The following is a 20222-nucleotide window of genomic DNA, read 5'->3' on the forward strand; positions in this document are numbered from 1 at the left end:
TTCAAAAGGATATTTAAATAAAATTAATAGTGATTTTGATTGACACTGGCATTTTGCCAAAAAAAATTAATGATTCAGAAAACACATCCAAGAATTTTGCTTTGTAAATACAACATTCTTGCATTGACCATTATGTCATGGCTTTAGGGTGTGCTGCAGTTTTTTCTTCTTCCATACATACATGGTTTAAATTGGGATAACAGTGTGTTTGTGGGATGTAGCTTACTGTTAGTATGGTCATCTGAGATGTTATGGTTGTCTGCCTATTATTCTCATAATCTTGTAAATAAATCATGGTCCACCCCATAGCAGCTATAGCGAGATATATGTGTCTGTTGTTGTTTGAGGGATTTGGGTTGGTGATATAAAACCTGTAATCATGGTCCACCGAGGGGATTTGATCCTCTGACCCAAGAACCGCCAGCATGTGAGTGCTCTAACTACTGAGCTAGATCCCACCCCCATAGTAGCTATAGCTAGATCTATGTGTGTCTGTCATTGGCCACGGTATTTAAGTTGGTGGTATACACTCTATAATCATCAATGGAATGGTGTTGACAAGTTATGCAAGTCTTCTCAAGTTGTGGACAAACACAAGCACTCACAAAAGTGTTTCAAGTTATCAAGTACGGATATCTCAATTTGAAATCTTAATTGCACTCCTGTCTGTTTAGTTGTCCTTTTGTTCAACAACCTATCTTGAAAGTCTTGCCTTCATTTGTGCTAAAAGCCTGGCTTCCATTGGGTTGTTTAAGAACCAAAGATAAAAGCCTCGCTTTCATTGGATTGTTCAACAACCAGAGATAAAAGTGTTGTTTTCATTGGTTACATAACTGAAAATTCCCACATAATCAGTTTATAATTATAAGTTCTATCTGGCAAACAATCTCTCCTTCCTATCAGGAGAGCTTTGATGTTAGAGTTCTTTCCCTGTGTTTGATTATGCAATGCACACACTTTGTAGATCCGGTTCTACGTGGTAGAGATAAAGAATTGTTTGGGGATACTGTTGTGTGAAAATAAAGCATTATGGGTATTTGTGGTTGGGCTTGGGGCGGTTCTCAATGTTGTGCTAAGATTGTTTGTCTGATATCTTTGTGGACAAATTTGTAAACAATTCCTAATTCTTACTGGTGTATAGAGAAGATCGTGTTTGACACAGCTGATGGCTAATGAAGTGGTTTGAGCAATAAGTAACAGTTTCATTCAAATGTAGTTAGAAAGAAAAAAGAAAGAAATGTTTTATTTAACGACACACTCAAAACATTTTATTTACGGTTATATGCATGGTGTCAAACATGGTGAAGGACCACACAGATAATGAAAGGGGAAACTCGCTGTCGCCACTTCATGGGCTACTCTTTTTGATTAGCAGCAAGGGATCTTTTATATGCACCATCCTACAGACATAGTACATACCCTGGCCTTTGATATATACCAGTCATGGTGCACTGGCTGGAACGAGAAATAGCCCAGTGGGTCCACCGACGGGGATCGATCCCACGCCGACCACGCATCGAGCGAGTGCTGTACCACTGGGCTACGTCACGCCCCCTCAAATGTAGTTAGACAAAATGGTACACTGTTTCAGACATGAAAAACGGAACATTTTCTGTACTAATACCTTCTCTTTTTTTAGTGCTGGTAATAAGTTCTTCAAGTGTAGTTTGACTATATATTAAACAATTTCAGAAATGAAACAAAAGGTAAATTTAACTAAAGTGATTTCAGTAAAATTTGAATATTAAAATATTTATAAAAAAAATATTTTTTATTTTAAATTTTTTTGTTTTGATTTCATATTTGTTTCAATCATTTTTTTACTTCTGTGCCCATTTTCGATTATTGTTATCATAGCAACCATATACTTAGTCCTCTGAAAATGGTGTGAACAATTGTTTCTTACATGCTTGGCTGATAAAATCTCATATTACATAACCTATTTTTCATTTGTGCAATAAATTTTGAACATTATTTACATGGACATAATGTGTTATACAAAAAGGAATGAGTCACCTGAATTATGTATTTATTTTTTGCACAACCTATAAATGGGTGATGCAAGTTTTCAAGTTTCAGTTGCCTGTATAATGCAAGGAAAGTTATCAGTTGAAATATTTACAGTACACAAACCAACAATTAAATTATACAGTCAGCTAGGCCTGTGTTAATGGTGTAACCCAAGTACGGTGTAAAAGTAGTTGAGATGAACCAACAATTAAATTATACAGTCAGCTAGGCCTGTGTTAATGGTGTAACCCAAGTAAGGTGTAAAGGTAGTTGAGATGAACCAACAATTAAATTATACAGTCAGCTAGGCCTGTGTTAATGGTGTAACCCAAGTAAGGTGTAAAAGTAGTTGAGATGAACCAACAATTAAATTATACAGTCAGCTAGGCCTGTGTTAATGGTGTAACCCAAGTAAGGTGTAAAAGTAGTTGGGATGAACCAACAATTAAATTATACAGTCAGCTAGGCCTGTGTTAATGGTGTAACCCAAGTAAGGTGTAAAAGTAGTTGAGATGAACCAACAATTAAATTATACAGTCAGCTAGGCCTGTGTTAATGGTGTAACCCAAGTAAGGTGTAAAAGTAGTTGAGATGAACCAACAATTAAATTATACAGTCAGCTAGGCCTGTGTTAATGGTGTAACCCAAGTAAGGTGTAAAAGTAGTTGAGATGAACCAACAATTAAATTATACAGTCAGCTAGGTCTGTGTTAATGGTGTAACCCAAGTACGGTGTAAAAGTAGTTGAGATGAACCAACAATTAAATTATACAGTCAGCTAGGCCTGTGTTAATGGTGTAACCCAAGTATGGTGTAAAAGTAGTTGAGATGAACCAACAATTAAATTATACAGTCAGCTAGGCCTGTGTTAATGGTGTAACCCAAGTACAGTGTAAAAGTAGTTGAGATGAACCAACAATTAAATTATACAGTCAGCTAGGCCTGTGTTAATGGTGTAACCCAAGTAAGGTGTAAAAGTAGTTGAGATGAACCAACAATTGAGTGTCCTATGATTTGCTGGGTAATTATGGACTTTAAGAAATCAACTATGGGTTGGTAGTTGTTTTTATGGTTGTTGTGTGTACTGTATAATATTCAAAATGCAGATTTATAATTCATTCCATTACTGTTCAGCTGAACTTCAAGAGATTTTGGCTGTTGATAGAGTGTACATCCTCAAAATAAAGCAGATGCAGTATTCAGTTAACGGTTTACTTACATGAAAGTAGTTATATATAAAATTAACCATTTAATTTTTTTGTATTTTTCAGAATGGAGACAATATTCGGTGGGAGACGAAGGAAGTCGTTCTCACAAAGGTAAGAAATAATACATCAGTGTGGTGGTTAACCAATTGACCTGAGGGCTGGTCGGCACTGGGTTCATATCCCAGTCAACTGATTGCTGGCTAGGTTACCAGACTGTTTTAATGATTGTGTATGTGTTTTGTGTGGCCAGGAACTGAAAGCAGTAAATGACACTTCAGTATGTTTAAACTACACTTAGGTTACATGAGTAAGGTGTGGATGCCCCTGACCCGTATGCCTCTGAAGGAGAACCCTGAAAAGTCCATATTTATCCATACTGTAAACATACCAGTGCAGCAGTAATTACCCATCAATTGCTGGTTCATGTCCAGCTACTTTTACCCAGCACTCTGGTCATATGATCCACACAGGCGAACAGTGATACAGGCTGGATGACACCTAGGTGGGGTGTAGCTCAGTGGTAGACAGCCTACCTGAGGTGTGATGGGTCACAGGATCAATCACCCTTTATGGAATGCCCCCCCCCCCCCCCCCCCCCATCCCAAACAATGCCTCATGGCTGGTACCTCAAAGGCTGTGGTATGTTCTGTCCTGTCTTTGATAAGTGCATATAAAAAATTTCTCATTGGGAGTAGCCTATATTGCAGTATTAAATATCTCTCTCTCCTCTCTCTCGCTCTCTCTCGCTCTCTCGCTCTCCATGCCTCCCTCTCTCTCTCTCTCTCTCTCTCTCTCTCTCTCTCTTTTGGTTTGCATACTGTAGTTTGATTGTGTAGCAAAGACTATAACTATACAATGAAAATCCTCAAAACGGAATTCTCAGTATACCAGAATTTCCTCAAAACTGGAACAATTTTCACAGTCCTTTTTTAAATATCCGTATTGAACAGAAGCTCCCTAAACTGGACACTCCTTCAAACCAGACTTTTTACTTGGTCCAATGGGTGTCCGGTTTAGAGGGTTTCACTGTATCATGAAATATCAGTGACCGGATCGCAGACAGAAAACCTGTTGATATTTATTGTGTTTCTTTGAGAAGACTACCTGTTAGGATACTGGTGAAATGTCGGAATGTGTATCACAACAGATCCGTGGTTCGACTCATGCATATCACAAGATACATACGTAGTCTGAACATGTGGTGAGGTTTTTTAAACACACCATTAATACTTTGACATTTCTGTCCAGTGTCTAGACTTATGTTGTTGCATAAAAGTAGACATATACGAGTACACAGTTCATGGGAAACAGACAAACATACAGACAGACAGAGAGAAAGAGACAAGAACACACACAGTTTCATGGGAAACAGACAGACAGAGAGACAAGAACACACACAGGTTCATGGCAAACAGACAGACAGACAGACAGAGAGACAAGCACACGCACACAGACACACACACACACACGCACACAGAGACACACACAGAGGTTCATGGGAAACAGACAGACAGAGAGAGACACACACACACACACACACACACACACACACACAGGTTCATGGGAAACAGACAGACAGAGAGAGACACACACACACACACACACACAGAGGTTCATGGGAAACAGACAGACAGAGAGAGACACACACACACACACAGGTTCAAGGGAAACAGACAGACAGAGAGACACACACACACAGAGGTTCATGGGAAACAGACAGACAGACAGACAGACAGAGAGAGACACACACACACACACAGAGGTTCATGGGAAACAGACAGACAGACACACACAGAGACAGACACACACACACACACACACACACACACAGGTTCATGGGAAACAGACAGACAGAGAGACACACACACACACAGATTCATGGGAAACAGACAGAGAGACACACACAGACAGATACACACACACACACACACAGGTTCATGGGGAAACAGACAGACATACAGACAGAAACACACACACACACAGAGGTTCATGAGAAACAGACAGACAGAGACACATGCAGACAGACACACACACACACACACACACACACACATAGGTTCATTGGAAACAGACAGACAGAGAGACAGACACACACACACACACAGGTTCATGGGGAAACATACAGACAGAGACACACACACACACACACACACACACACACACACACATAGAGGTTCATGGGAAACAGACAGACAGACAGAGACACACGCAGACAGACACAGTCACACACACACAGAGGTTCATGGGAAACAGACAGACAGAGAGAGACACACACACAGGTTTATGGGAAATAGACAGAGAGACACCCACAGACAAACAAACACACACAGAGGTTCATGGGAAACAAACACACAGACAGACAGAGACACACACACAGAGGTTCATGGGAAACAGACAGACATACAGACAGACACACACACAGACAGACACATACATAGAGGTTCATGGGAAACAGACAGACAGATGCACACACAGAGGTTCATGGGAAACAGACGGACAGAAAATGATTGTTGGAAAGTGATGTTCAAGTGGTGTTGATTTTGCTCTTGGTGAAAGAAAGAAAGAAAGAAATGTTTTATTTAATGATGCACTCAACACATTTTATTTACGGTTATATGGCGTCAGACATATGGTTAAGGACCACACAGATTTTTAAGAGGAAACCCGCTGTCGCCACTACATTGGCTACTCTTTCCGATTAGCAGCAAGGGATCTTTTATTTGCGCTTCCCACAGGCAGGATAGCACAAACCATGGCCTTTGTTGAACCAGTTATGGATCACTGGTCGGTGCAAGTGGTTTACACCTACCCATTGAGCCTTGCGGAGCACTCACTCGGGGTTTGGAGTCGGTATCTGGATTAAAAATCCCATGCCTCGACTAGGATCCGAACCCAGTACCTACCATCTTGTAAACTGATGGCCTAACCACTACGCCACCAAGGCCGGTCATCTTGGTGAAAATGCCTAGTATGAAAAAAAAAATCTTTGTGTTTTTGTGTTTTTGTTGTTTTTGTTTGTTTGTTTTTTTCATACCTAGGCTCCTGTGTTTGGTTTTAGTACATCTGTGAGTGGTGGACTATTATATCACTGTTTATATTGTTTTGTATTTCCAGACTCCCATGTTTGGTTTGAGTATTTCTGTGAGTGGGTGGACTGTTTTATATCACTATTTGTATTGTTTTTTTATTTCCAGGCTCCCATGTTTGGTTTCGGTATAGCTGTGAGTGGGGGAACCGACAGTCCACATTTCGCTAACGGAGATCCTTCCATCGCCATCTCAGACGTCCTCAGAGCAGGGCCAGCAGAGGGTAAACTACAGTAAGTCAGACTTGTAGGGAATCAGACGTCCACCTCATGCCAGATTGACAGAATCTCTCTGGTATTGACAGGGATTTAGCCAGCATTGTTTACCAGGGTCCCATGTTTGATAAGATTAGACATATTGGCACAGTTTAATCATAATTGGGATATTGTTTTGGGCCACTGAATGATGCAATACAGGACAGACATAAATAAATATATATTTTGGAAATTTTTAGCATAGACATTAGAAATGTTCAGTGCCACTTTCTTTTGGGAAGGGGCCTATGTTCGGACCCACAGAACACCTGGATAAATGCTTGATTAATTTTTCTTTTTAAAAATTATTTTCTGTTGTGTTTTTTTTCTTCATTGAATTGGATTAAATATGCATTTTGACGTCTAATAGCTGATGATTAATAAATCAATGTGTTCTAGTTAAATAAAACGAACTGGCTGGCAAATTTTTTATTTGACAATCTTGTTTTATGAACAAGTAAGCTGACCTCTGCCTAAGCACATTTCCGCCAGGTTTACCTATCCCAGTGCAATAATATCTGTATATATGTTTTCTCCTGTGTTTGTTTTCAGAGTGAATGATCGCATAGTCAGTGTGAACAGTATCTCACTGGAGTATGTTGACCACGCAACGGCCATCTCCGTTCTCAGGGACTGTGGGAACAAAGTACACTTAGTAAGTAGTCAAGAATATCTAGAGCAGAGTACACTTAATAAGTAGTCAAGAATATCTAGAACAAAGTACACTTAGTAAGTAGTCAGGAATATCTAGAACAGAGTACACTTAGTAAGTAGTCAGGAATATCTAGAACAGAGTACACTTAGTAAGTAGTCAAGAATATCTAGAACAAAGTACACTTAGTAAGTAGTCAGGAATATCTAGAACAAAGTACACTTAGTAAGTAGTCAGGAATATCTAGAACAAAGTACACTTAGTAAGTAGTCAGGAATATCTAGAGCAGAGTACACTTAATAAGTAGTCAAGAATATCTAGAACAAAGTACACTTAGTAAGTAGTCAGGAATATCTAGAACAAAGTACACTTAGTAAGTAGGAATATCTAGAACAAAGTACACTTAGTAAGTAGTCAGGAATATCTAGAACAAAGTACACTTAGTAAGTAGGAATATCTAGAACAAAGTACACTTAGTAAGTAGTCAGGAATATCTAGAACAAAGTACACTTAGTAAGTAGGAATATCTAGAACAAAGTACACTTAGTCAGGAATATCTAGAACAAAGTACACAGGAATATCTAGAACAAAGTACACTTAGTAAGTAGTCAGGAATATCTAGAACAAAGTACACTTAGTAAGTAGTCAGGAATATCTAGAACAAAGTACACTTAGTAAGTAGTCAGGAATATCTAGAACAAAGTACACTTAGTAAGTAGTCAGGATATCTAGAATGAAGTACATTTAGTAAGTAGTCAGGAATATCTAGAACAAAGTACACTTAGTAAGTAGTCAGGAATATCTAGAACAAAGTACACTTAGTAAGTAGTCAGGAATATCTAGAACAAAGTACACTTAGTAAGTAGTCAGGATATCTAGAATGAAGTACACTTAGTGGTCAGGAATATCTAGAACAAAGTACACTTAGTAAGTAGTCAGGATATCTAGAATGAAGTACACTTAGTGGTCAGGAATATCTAGAACAAAGTACACTTAGTAAGTAGTCAGGAATATCTAGAACAGAGTACACTTAGTAAGTAGTCAGGAATATCTAGAACAGAGTACACTTAGTAAGTAGTCAGGAATATCTAGAACAGAGTACACTTAGTAAGTAGTCAGGAATATCTAGAACAAAGTACACTTAGTAAGTAGTCAGGATATCTAGAATGAAGTACATTTAGTAAGTAGTCAGGAATATCTAGAACAAAGTACACTTAGTAAGTAGTCAGGAATATCTAGAACAGAGTACACTTAGTAAGTAGTCAGGAATATCTAGAACAGAGTACACTTAGTAAGTAGTCAGGAATATCTAGAACAAAGTACACTTAGTAAGTAGTCAGGAATATCTAGAACAAAGTACACTTAGTAAGTAGTCAGGAATATCTAGAACAAAGTACACTTAGTAAGTAGTCAGGAATATCTAGAACAAAGTACACTTAGTAGGTCAGGAATATCTAGAACAAAGTACACTTAGTAAGTAGTCAGGAATATCTAGAACAAAGTACACTTAGTAAGTAGTCAGGAATATCTAGAACAAAGTACACTTAGTAAGTAGTCAGGAATATCTAGAACAAAGTACACTTAGTAAGTAGTCAGGAATATCTAGAACAAAGTACACTTAGTGGTCAGGAATATCTAGAACAAAGTACACTTAGTAGTCAGGAATATCTAGAACAAAGTACACTTAGTAAGTAGTCAGGAATATCTAGAACAGAGTACACTTAGTAAGTAGTCAGGACTATCTAGAACAAAGTACAATGTCATGTTGTTAATTGCAGTGTAATAGTTTCAAGCTATAGGGAATATAATATGGTCATTGTCTAATATTTGTTTTTCCTATATTATTCACTGAAAAGTAATAATTCCAAGTCATGGAGAATAAGCTCAGTGTCTAATATTTGTTTTTCCTATGATATTATTCACTGAAAAGTAATAATTCCAAGTCATGGAGAATAAGCTCAGTGTTTAATGTTTGTTTTTCCTATGATATTATTCACTGAAAAGTAATAATTCCAAGTCATGGAGAATAAGCTCAGTGTTTAATGTTTGTTTTTCCTATGATATTATTCACTGAAAAGTAATAATTCCAAGTCATGGAGAATAAGCTCAGTGTTTAATGTTTGTTTTTCCTATGATATTATTCACTGAAAAGTAATAATTCCAAGTCATGGAGAATAAGCTCAGTGTTTAATGGGGTTTTTTTTTTCTCATCAGATTATTCGTCGGAGAATGATCGTTCCCAATCACACAGAATCAGACTCTCCTCCATTCAAGATAACTCTAAACAAAAAGAACAAGAAAGATGGTAAGTTATTCTCAATTACTTTTTTAATGTGTCACCAAGCCTTTTGTTTTCAAAGAACCCTGGAGAGTACAAAAATCATACTTTTCAAAATATCAATTAAAAAAAAATGACACCTGTCACGTTTTAATTTCAATTTTCGGTTTGTTTTTTGTTTACAGAGTTTGGTATTGTTCTTGGTTGTAAGTTCTACATTCGTGAAGTTCAAGGTCACAGCTTGGCAGCATACGACGGCAGCATAAAGGAAGGAGACACAGTTCTGAAGGTGAATATTAAAACATAATAGATGTACTTATTTTTCAATTTATCAGTTTGGGATTCAAGCTTAGTGGAAGTGTTGGGTGTTGTAGAACTTTCAAAGTGAATATTGATAAGTAAACGTTTTGGATGATTTTTGGTGCCAAATGCTTCTTTTTCTTTTAGGTTGTTTAATTTGTAAAATTCATTTTAAAAAATTGCTATTTAAATTGTTAATTTTTTTTCTAGATCAACAACTTTCTGTTAGACAATGTTTCACTGATTAAGGCTAAGAAACTGTTTAATTTTATTTATTTAAAATTTCTTTCTTTCTAGATCGACAAAACTCTGGTAAACAATTTTTCTCTTTTCAATTGGTGCTTGGATTTTGTTTTTTGTTTTTTGTTTTCTAGATCAACACAACTGGTAGACAATATTTCACAGGTTGAGTCTAGGAAAGTGTTTAATTTTGTTTATATTGTTTGTGTGTAGATCAACAACACTCCAGTAGACAACCTGTCCCTGGTGGAGGCGAGGAAAGTGTTTAATTTTGTTTATTTTGTTTGTGTGTAGATCAACAACACTCCAGTAGACAACCTGTCCCTGGTGGAGGCGAGGAAAGTGTTAGAAAAGACAAAAGACAAACTGCAGCTGATTGTTATAAAGAGAAAACACGACGACAAACACAAACACGTTCACAACAGTCCACAGAAAGAAGGTAATCAAACACACTGAACTGCACACATCTTTGATATCCAATAGCAATGATTAATAAATCAATGTGCTCTAGTGGTGTTGTTAAACAAAACAAACTTTAACTTTACTCCCCCAATAAGCACTGTTATGGGGTGTAATTAAACAAACATAAAAGTACAAGTAGTCTATTTTTGAGTGAAATTGATAAACAATGTGCTGGGATGTTATGATCCAAACATTCCTTTCTTTTACGTGACAGATCACACCCCGGGTTACGACACTCTGCGTCGGCAACAGGACCGTGAAGATGTCAACATCTACCGGCCGAGCGTGCGGTCCGAGGAGGACATCTTCACGCCCGGGTCCCTGCCGACCAGCGTACCCCCCGGTGCCTACCCCAACTCAGAGCATGTGCAGTATGACGGCAGATACGTATACGATAATGAGGCCCCACCCAGGCCTCCTCTTCCCTCAGCTTTTAACGGTAATTTTTGTAATTTATCTTCTTTAAAAAAAAAATTATATTATTTTATTTTTTTATAAAATGTTTTTTTTTTTATCATATTGCCCCCTTTCCTTTAAAAGGGTCTGGTTTATGAGAAAATACATATAAAACATCCCTTGCTGCTTTAAAAAAAAAAGTTATTATTAACAGTACCTTGAAATATTTGTTCACAGTGCCTTGAAATTTTGTGTATAGGTTTAGCTTGTACTGTTACGTCGCATGAGTGACTCTATATATATATGACTTTGCTTTATTCGTCGTCATAATCTATCAATGAAAACAATGGTTGCAGGTTAAATATTTATATATTCAGATAAAGTATTGTTAGGCCATGCCTTTAAGTCATTTGTTATTTTATCCCCTTTTAGATAATCCCGAAATGGCCCCAAGTCCTAGTAGAAATGAGGAGTTCTACAGTCCAAAGAAAGATGGCTACTACGGTGATAGGGAGACAGTTCAGCAGGGACAGGAGACCAGACTCGATTATGATGATACGAGAGTCGCGGATGAAGTTTTTGTCCATGAAGAGTAAGATACAGAGAATACCGATTTTTATTATCTCTATGGGCAGAGAGATGTGGGAAAAGATGGGGAAAGATCAAATTATGTGACATCATATTCAGCACCGGCCTCGGTGGCGTCGTGGTTAGGCCATCAGTCTACAGGCTGGTAGGTACTGGGTTCGGATCCCAGTCAAGGCATGGGATTTTTAATCCAGATACCGACTCCAAACCCTGAGTAAGTGCTCCGCAAGGCTCAATGGGTAGGTGTAAACCACTTGCACCGACCAGTGATCCATAACTGGTTCAACAAAGGCTATGGTTTGTGCTATCCTGCCTGTGGGAAGCGCAAATAAAAGATCCCTCGCTGCCTGTCATAAAAGAGTAGCCTATGTGGTGACAGCGGGTTTCCTCTAAAAACCAGTGTCAGAATGACCATATGTTTGATGTCCAATAGCCGATGATAAGATACAAAATCAGTGTGCTCTAGTGGCGTTGTTAAATAAAACATTATTTTTTTTCACATTCAGCATTTTCAGGGCTGAAACTTAAGAATTTGTCACCTACAGCAATATTTTAAAAACATGAGCATTGGTGAAATGGCCCACCGACAACAATTTTTAGCCTGTATCCAGCAGGTTTTTTTCGTTCAAAGTGACTTTTGCAGCAAATCAACATGACTGAAAGGTTATTTTGCTGTATGTAGACATATTTCAAAAGCATAAATGTTAAATACTAGCAGATAATACACACCAGGTGTATACAGTTTGCCTGCAGACATTTTTAACCAATGGCAGAAAAGTGCCGTCAGTGATGCTCCCGACCTATAGCAATTTATATCTCGGTAACGCCAATTGCTGCGTTGCTGTTAAGTTCGATCCCTGTGTTTTGGTCATGTGGCCACGTGATATGCAAGAAAACATGAAACTTTGTGACTGCTGTAAATTAACAAATTTGAAAACAATTCTTGTAACTGCAAACAACACGACACACTTAGTTCAAAATGCATAATATATAAATCACTTTCTTTTGTCCTTTCCAACACCCATTTTATTTAATGACGTCCCATTTTTCGTCGTCATGTCACTTTTTGCTTTTTATCAATGGATAATGTCCATTAAGTTTTTTTCACCAACGTCCTTCAATCAGATTGTGTTTATATTTGTATACACACACACAAATACAAACATACAAATGACATGATTAATTTTTCTACTATATATATATTTATGTTTAACATTTGACAATTATATTTGTTTTGTTACGGACTATTGTATTTTAAAGTTTTTGTGGGCGCTGGATTTGGCTCAGTTAATTGAGTGCTCACCTGAGGTGATTGTGTCACAGGATCGAAACTCCTTGATGGATCCATTCTTCTGATTGAGTTTTTTCTCATTCCAACCAGTGCACCTCAGCTGGTCAAAAGCCATGGTATGTGCTTTCCTGTCTGTGGGAAAGTGCACGTAATAGATCCCTTGCTATTGATAAGAAAATGTAGCGGGTTTCTTTTCATGACCAAATGTTTGACATCCAGTAGTATTTGATATCCAATAGCCAATGATTACTAAATTAAAACAAAAAACAAACTTTAAAGCAACTATATTGTTACAAATTATACATTAAATTTGTTATGACTTTATTTCTGTTGTTATAGATGGTAAGTTTCACATTCTACATCTATATTATATATCTATATATATCCCGATGGTATGTTTAATACAACTATATTTGTGTTATTACAGGCGCTACGTTGGTAAAAGACTGGACATGAGGACGGACCCGCGCCGCGTGTCCTTCGTAAAAGACAAGACGATGGGACTCGGGCTGCGTCTGGCGGGCGGAAACGCCACTGGGATATTTATAGCATCAGTCCAGCCAGGAACCGCAGCCGAGGCCGAGGGCTTGATAGAAGGAGATCAGATTGTCATGGTAAGTTCGTCCTTTCTTTCAGAAGCACTAGCTGAGTAAATATTGTATGCACAATGTAATGTATCAAAGAGATAAAAATCCAGATTTCTAAAAATTCCTAATATTAACTCTGAAACTTTTAATATTCTTGTACTTTAATGAATAGCTCCATGGCCCTGCAAACCTTCCTCATTTAGTGTTTAATCCCAAATGGGGGATGATTACCCGACGGGCAATGCAGGTTTTGTATACTCAAGGTTCGGGTGATACCGGTAGTCAGTAGTAGTCTCCCCAAAAGGAAATATTGTGGCTTCACAATTCATCTCATTGTCATCATCTATCTGATGTCCTAACAACAACAAAAATGTTAGTGACATCTTTAAAAAAATAATAATAATAAATAAAAATTCCAGATTTTTAGTCTAAGAACATTTTCATCTTTGATATTCAGTACTGAATAATATTAGAAAATAGAATATATTATGATACATATTGTATGCAAAAAAAGATAATGAAATGTAGGTATACCAGTAATATGTGACAAGATTGAGGTTCATCATATTTATGTGTTTCCCATTTTCTCGTTCAGGCCAATGAACGAGATATGTTGGGTTTGACCCGAGAGGAAGCAGTTTCCCACCTTACCTCCCTTGAAGGGCAGGTAACTCTAATTGTGCAATATAGAAAAGAGGGTAAGTTTTGGCTTTTTGAATTTTTAATTAATTGTTTCTTATCCATCTTTTAATATGTGTGTTAAAAAAAAGACCTTGTGGTTTTCCAGTGATTCATTATAATGAACATTGATTATGAAATCTGTTTTTGTTATGGAAAATGTAAACTAATAATCCTACAATCTAGACAATAATGTGAATGTAAAAATCCATAAGGTCTATCATGGTGAGCTTGACAATAGGTGTACTTCAGGTCTTTTGTAAGTTCATTATATTTTATCCTGCATCTACTGTCTCTATTGATAGAATATGATAATGGATAAAGCAAAGTCATAGCATGCTGCTAGCAGGATATGACTAATGACGTCACTTGTGACATCACACGCGTAGCCTACATTACAAAATTGCTAATTTGACCTCTAGGTCATCGTACAATGTGGCTGAAATAACAGAAATAATAGGTTTTCCCCTTAAATTTTATGGTCTGCAGGATAAAGATAATAACTAGTTAATGACGTCGGATGTCGGCTTTATCCTGTTCAGACTGAATGGGAAATTCCACGAGGCTCTGCCGAGCAGAATTTCTCATTTGTACTTTCACAGGATAAAGCGGATATCCGACATCAGTAACTAGTTATTCTCAGTCTAACTGATTGTATAATGAAAGTTTTATCGGTTGGTGCACACTGATTATACCAGTAACCAAATTATAACTGATCCCCAACACTAGTAATTAAAGTAATAACTAACACTGATCCTTTAAACAATAATCCCTTCTTTAATCTGTTGAACGGTGGTTGATGTTTTTATTCTTATTCCAGAATATGACAGGATCATGGCGAGCATGGAGGCGGGGGATTCGTTCTATATCAAGTAAGTGTTCACTGTCTGCTTCTTCACTGATCCCATGGCTGTATTTCCCATTCCAATCAGGGTGTTGTCACAAGTACAACCCCTGCAATTGCTCATGGCAATCAGCAGTACTGTGGAGATTGCCATGGACATGTGCTGTGGACTATTCTATGTTTTTATATGCTATGTTTTTTTGCCATAGACATTTTCTATATTGTGTGTATATAATGATACACAACAGTAAATGATGCTTGGCTTATATTACCCCACTTGGGGGTGTGGGGGTGGGGGGGGTGACTCACAGGGGAAAAGATCACATGGACTAATTTGTCAAAAGGGCATCCCAGTGGAAAACAAAAATTAAAAAGGTAAAATATGGTGCACTTGAATAGGTGGGACCAGGTCCCCTAGTTATCACAACTTCTGTTATCAGCATCTGTAATAATTGATTATTGTATTAATAATATTTAGAGGTGGGACCAGGTCCCCTAGTTATCACAACTTCTGATATCAGCATCTGTAATAATTGATTATTGTATTAATAATATTTAGAGGTGGGGCCAGGTCCCCTAGTTATCACAACTTCTGTTATCAGCATCTGTAATAATTGATTATTGTATTAATAATATTTAGAGGTGGGACCAGGTCCCCTAGTTATCACAACTTCTGTTATCAGCATCTGTAATAATTGATTATTGTATTAATAATATTAATAGGTGGGACCAGGTCCCCTAGTTATCACAACTTCTGTTATCAGCATCTGTAATAATTGATTATTGTATTAATAATATTTAGAGGTGGGACCAGGTCCCCTAGTTATCACAACTTCTGTTATCAGCATCTGTAATAATTGATTATTGTATTAATAATATTAATAGGTGGGGCCAGGTCCCCTAGTTATCACAACTTCTGTTATCAGCATCTGTAATAATTGATTATTGTATTAATAATATGAATAGGTGGGACCAGGTCCCCTAGTTATCACAACTTCTGTTATCAGCATCTGTAATAATTGATTATTGTATTAATAATATTTAGAGGTGGGACCAGGTCCCCTAGTTATCACAACTTCTGTTATCAGCATCTGTAATAATTGATTATTGTATTAATAATATTTAGAGGTGGGACCAGGTCCCCTAGTTATCACAACTTCTGTTATCAGCATCTGTAATAATTGATTATTGTATTAATAATATTTAGAGGTGGGACCAGGTCCCCTAGTTATCACAACTTCTGTTATCAGCATCTGTAATAATTGATTATTGTATTAATAATATTTAGAGGTGGGACCAGGTCCCCTAGTTATCACAACTTCTGTTATCAGCATCTGTAATAATTGATTATTGTATTAATAATATTAATAGGTGGGACCAGGTCCCCTAGTTATCACAACTTCTGTTATCAGCATCTGTAATAATTGATTATTGTATTAATAATATTAATAGGTGGGACCAGGTCCCCTAGTTATCACAACTTCTGTTATCAGCATCTGTAATAATTGATTATTGTATTAATAATATTGGGAGGTGGGACCAGGTCCCCTAGTTATCACAACTTCTGTTATCAGCATCTGTAATAATTGATTATTGTATTAATAATATTAATAGGTGGGACCAGGTCCCCTAGTTATCACAACTTCTGTTATCAGCATCTGTAATAATTGATTATTGTATTAATAATATTTAGAGGTGGGACCAGGTCCCCTAGTTATCACAACTTCTGTTATCAGCATCTGTAATAATTGATTATTGTATTAATAATATTTAGAGGTGGGACCAGGTCCCCTAGTTATCACAACTTCTGTTATCAGCATCTGTAATAATTGATTATTGTATTAATAATATTGGGAGGTGGGACCAGGTCCCCTAGTTATCACAACTTCTGTTATCAGCATCTGTAATAATTGATTATTGTATTAATAATATTAATAGGTGGGACCAGGTCCCCTAGTTATCACAACTTCTGTTATCAGCATCTGTAATAATTGATTATTGTATTAATAATATTTAGAGGTGGGACCAGGTCCCCTAGTTATCACAACTTCTGTTATCAGCATCTGTAATAATTGATTATTGTATTAATAATATTGGGAGGTGGGACCAGGTCCCCTAGTTATCACAACTTCTGTTATCAGCATCTGTAATAATTGATTATTGTATTAATAATATTAATAGGTGGGACCAGGTCCCCTAGTTATCACAACTTCTGTTATCAGCATCTGTAATAATTGATTATTGTATTAATAATATTTAGAGGTGGGACCAGGTCCCCTAGTTATCACAACTTCTGTTATAAGCATCTGTAATAATTGATTATTGTATTAATAATATTAATAGGTGGGACCAGGTCCCCTAGTTATCACAACTTCTGTTATCAGCATCTGTAATAATTGATTATTGTATTAATAATATTTAGAGGTGGGACCAGGTCCCCTAGTTATCACAACTTCTGTTATCAGCATCTGTAATAATTGATTATTGTATTAATAATATTTAGAGGTGGGACCAGGTCCCCTAGTTATCACAACTTCTGTTATCAGCATCTGTAATAATTGATTATTGTATTAATAATATTAATAGGTGGGACCAGGTCCCCTAGTTATCACAACTTCTGTTATCAGCATCTGTAATAATTGATTATTGTATTAATAATATTTAGAGGTGGGACCAGGTCCCCTAGTTATCACAACTTCTGTTATCAGCATCTGTAATAATTGATTATTGTATTAATAATATTTAGAGGTGGGACCAGGTCCCCTAGTTATCACAACTTCTGTTATCAGCATCTGTAATAATTGATTATTGTATTAATAATATTAATAGGTGGGACCAGGTCCCCTAGTTATCACAACTTCTGTTATCAGCATCTGTAATAATTGATTATTGTATTAATAATATTAATAGGTGGGACCAGGTCCCCTAGTTATCACAACTTCTGTTATCAGCATCTGTAATAATTGATTATTGTATTAATAATATTTGTAGGTGGGACCAGGTCCCCTAGTTATCACAAATTCTGTTATCAGCATCTGTAATAATTGATTATTGTATTAATAATATTTAGAGGTGGGACCAGGTCCCCTAGTTATCACAACTTCTGTTATCAGCATCTGTAATAATTGATTATTGTATTAATAATATTTAGAGGTGGGACCAGGTCCCCTAGTTATCACAACTTCTGTTATCAGCATCTGTAATAATTGATTATTGTATTAATAATATTTAGAGGTGGGACCAGGTCCCCTAGTTATCACAACTTCTGTTATCAGCATCTGTAATAATTGATTATTGTATTAATAATATTTAGAGGTGGGACCAGGTCCCCTAGTTATCACAACTTCTGTTATCAGCATCTGTAATAATTGATTATTGTATTAATAATATTAATAGGTGGGACCAGGTCCCCTAGTTATCACAACTTCTGTTATCAGCATCTGTAATAATTGATTATTGTATTAATAATATTTAGAGGTGAGACCAGGTCCCCTAGTTATCACAACTTCTGTTATCAGCATCTGTAATAATTGATTATTGTATTAATAATATTAATAGGTGGGACCAGGTCCCCTAGTTATCACAACTTCTGTTATCAGCATCTGTAATAATTGATTATTGTATTAATAATATTAATAGGTGGGACCAGGTCCCCTAGTTATCACAACTTCTGTTATCAGCATCTGTAATAATTGATTATTGTATTAATAATATTTAGAGGTGGGACCAGGTCCCCTAGTTATCACAACTTCTGTTATCAGCATCTGTAATAATTGATTATTGTATTAATAATATTTAGAGGTGGGGCCAGGTCCCCTAGTTATCACAACTTCTGTTATCAGCATCTGTAATAATTGATTATTGTATTAATAATATTTGTAGGTGGGACCAGGTCCCCTAGTGATCACAACTTCTGTTATCAGCATCTGTAATAATTGATTATTGTATTAATAATATTTGGAGGTGGGACCAGGTTCCCTAGTTATCACAACTTCTGTTATCAGCATCTGTAATAATTGATTATTGTATTAATAATATTTGTCAAAACTCTTTCTACAGTTGTAGGGGCGGGACGTAGCCCAGGGGTAAAGCATTCGCTCGATGCGCGGTCGGTCTAGGATCGATCCCCATCAGTGGACCCATTGGGCTATTTCTCGTTCCAGCCAGTGCTCCACAACTGGTGTAACAAAGGCCGTGGTATGTACTATCCTGTCTGTGGGATGGTGCATATAAAAGATCCATTGCTGCTAATCGAAAAGAGTAGCCCATAAAGTGGCGACAGCAGGTTTCCTCTCTCTCAATATCTGTATGGTCCTTAACCATATGTCTGACGCCATATAACTGTAAAATAAAATGTGTTGAGTGCGTCGTTAAATAAAACATTTCCTTCCTTTCTTCTACAGTCGTAATCAAATGTGTGTAGAACCATATTTCAAGCAAGAGACTATTAAATATTTGATAGAAATTGTGATCAAATTATTTTTGCAGATGATGTACCTTTAAAATATGATAATGATTGTTATGTTATTTTTCAGAACACATTTCAGCATGGTGGGAACGGAACAGGGGGAGCATTCGTTTGCTGTTAACGACATCTTTCATGTGAAGGACACATTGTTTCGTGGTGTGGGGGGATCATGGTTAGCCATCAAACTGTCGCCAAATAACCAGGAGACGAAGAAAGGAACCATTCCAAACAAACACAAGTAAGAAAGATGTAATACTCTGACAATATCAGGGTGGGGATGGGGTGGGGTGATGTATCTAGCACAGCCAGTAAAATACCCCACTTGGGTGTAGGATCGAAATTCCATGGTGGAACCTAATTCATTTTTTTTTTATCCCTGTCCGAAACAGTGTCCCAGTGTGGTATGTGCTGTCTTGTCTGTGGGAAAGTGCTTATAAAAGATCCCATGCTATGTTATAATTATCAAATGTTTGATATCAAGTGTTTAAATATTGTTAAAATAATCACAACTCTGAGAAAGTTTTGACTAAACAACCTTTTTAAGAAGTGAAATTGCACACTAATTCCATTTACTTGTCTAGATAATCAGGGTCTGTGTATATGTATATATATATATGTATATATATATATATATATATATACAGTGTTTCAAATCATCCTATATATCTAATAGCCCAAATTAGATTTTGCCTCCCAGTAATTTTGAATGTATGAAAAACTATATATACTGTGAAGTATAAATGAAGTGTGAGCTGCTACAAACATTAGGACAGCCAAAACATGCTGGCCAAGTAAGTTGGAAAACTGGTGCCTAATCTATTTATTTGTTAAAAGCAATAACGTGTTTTAATCACTAAACGTGCTTATATTCTAAAGAAAA

The 20222-nt window shown here is 36.7% G+C and overlaps 1 protein-coding gene across 8 annotated transcripts in view; it reads left to right on the forward strand.

Moving 5' to 3' along the window:
• LOC121373371 (tight junction protein ZO-1-like) overlaps positions 1–20222 on the forward strand; it is a 136652-nt gene that overhangs the window by 69906 nt on the left and 46524 nt on the right. For all 8 annotated transcript variants that reach the window (XR_005958072.1, XM_041499983.1, XM_041499987.1 and 5 more), the window contains 12 exons: positions 3282–3329; positions 6413–6537; positions 7111–7213; positions 9425–9515; positions 9674–9777; positions 10323–10467; positions 10705–10929; positions 11319–11478; positions 13193–13379; positions 13948–14050; positions 14851–14902; positions 19410–19580. Coding sequence is in view for 7 of the 8 variants with exons in the window: in XM_041499983.1 (XP_041355917.1) it covers positions 3282–3329; positions 6413–6537; positions 7111–7213; positions 9425–9515; positions 9674–9777; positions 10323–10467; positions 10705–10929; positions 11319–11478; positions 13193–13379; positions 13948–14050; positions 14851–14902; positions 19410–19580 (1514 nt within the window). In the remaining variant the exon portion in view is untranslated. The remainder of the gene's footprint in view (positions 1–3281; positions 3330–6412; positions 6538–7110; positions 7214–9424; positions 9516–9673; positions 9778–10322; positions 10468–10704; positions 10930–11318; positions 11479–13192; positions 13380–13947; positions 14051–14850; positions 14903–19409; positions 19581–20222) is intronic.

This window comes from Gigantopelta aegis, chromosome 5 (genome assembly GCF_016097555.1).
Source record: "Gigantopelta aegis isolate Gae_Host chromosome 5, Gae_host_genome, whole genome shotgun sequence".
NCBI classification, from domain to species: Eukaryota; Metazoa; Mollusca; class Gastropoda; order Neomphalida; family Peltospiridae; genus Gigantopelta; species Gigantopelta aegis.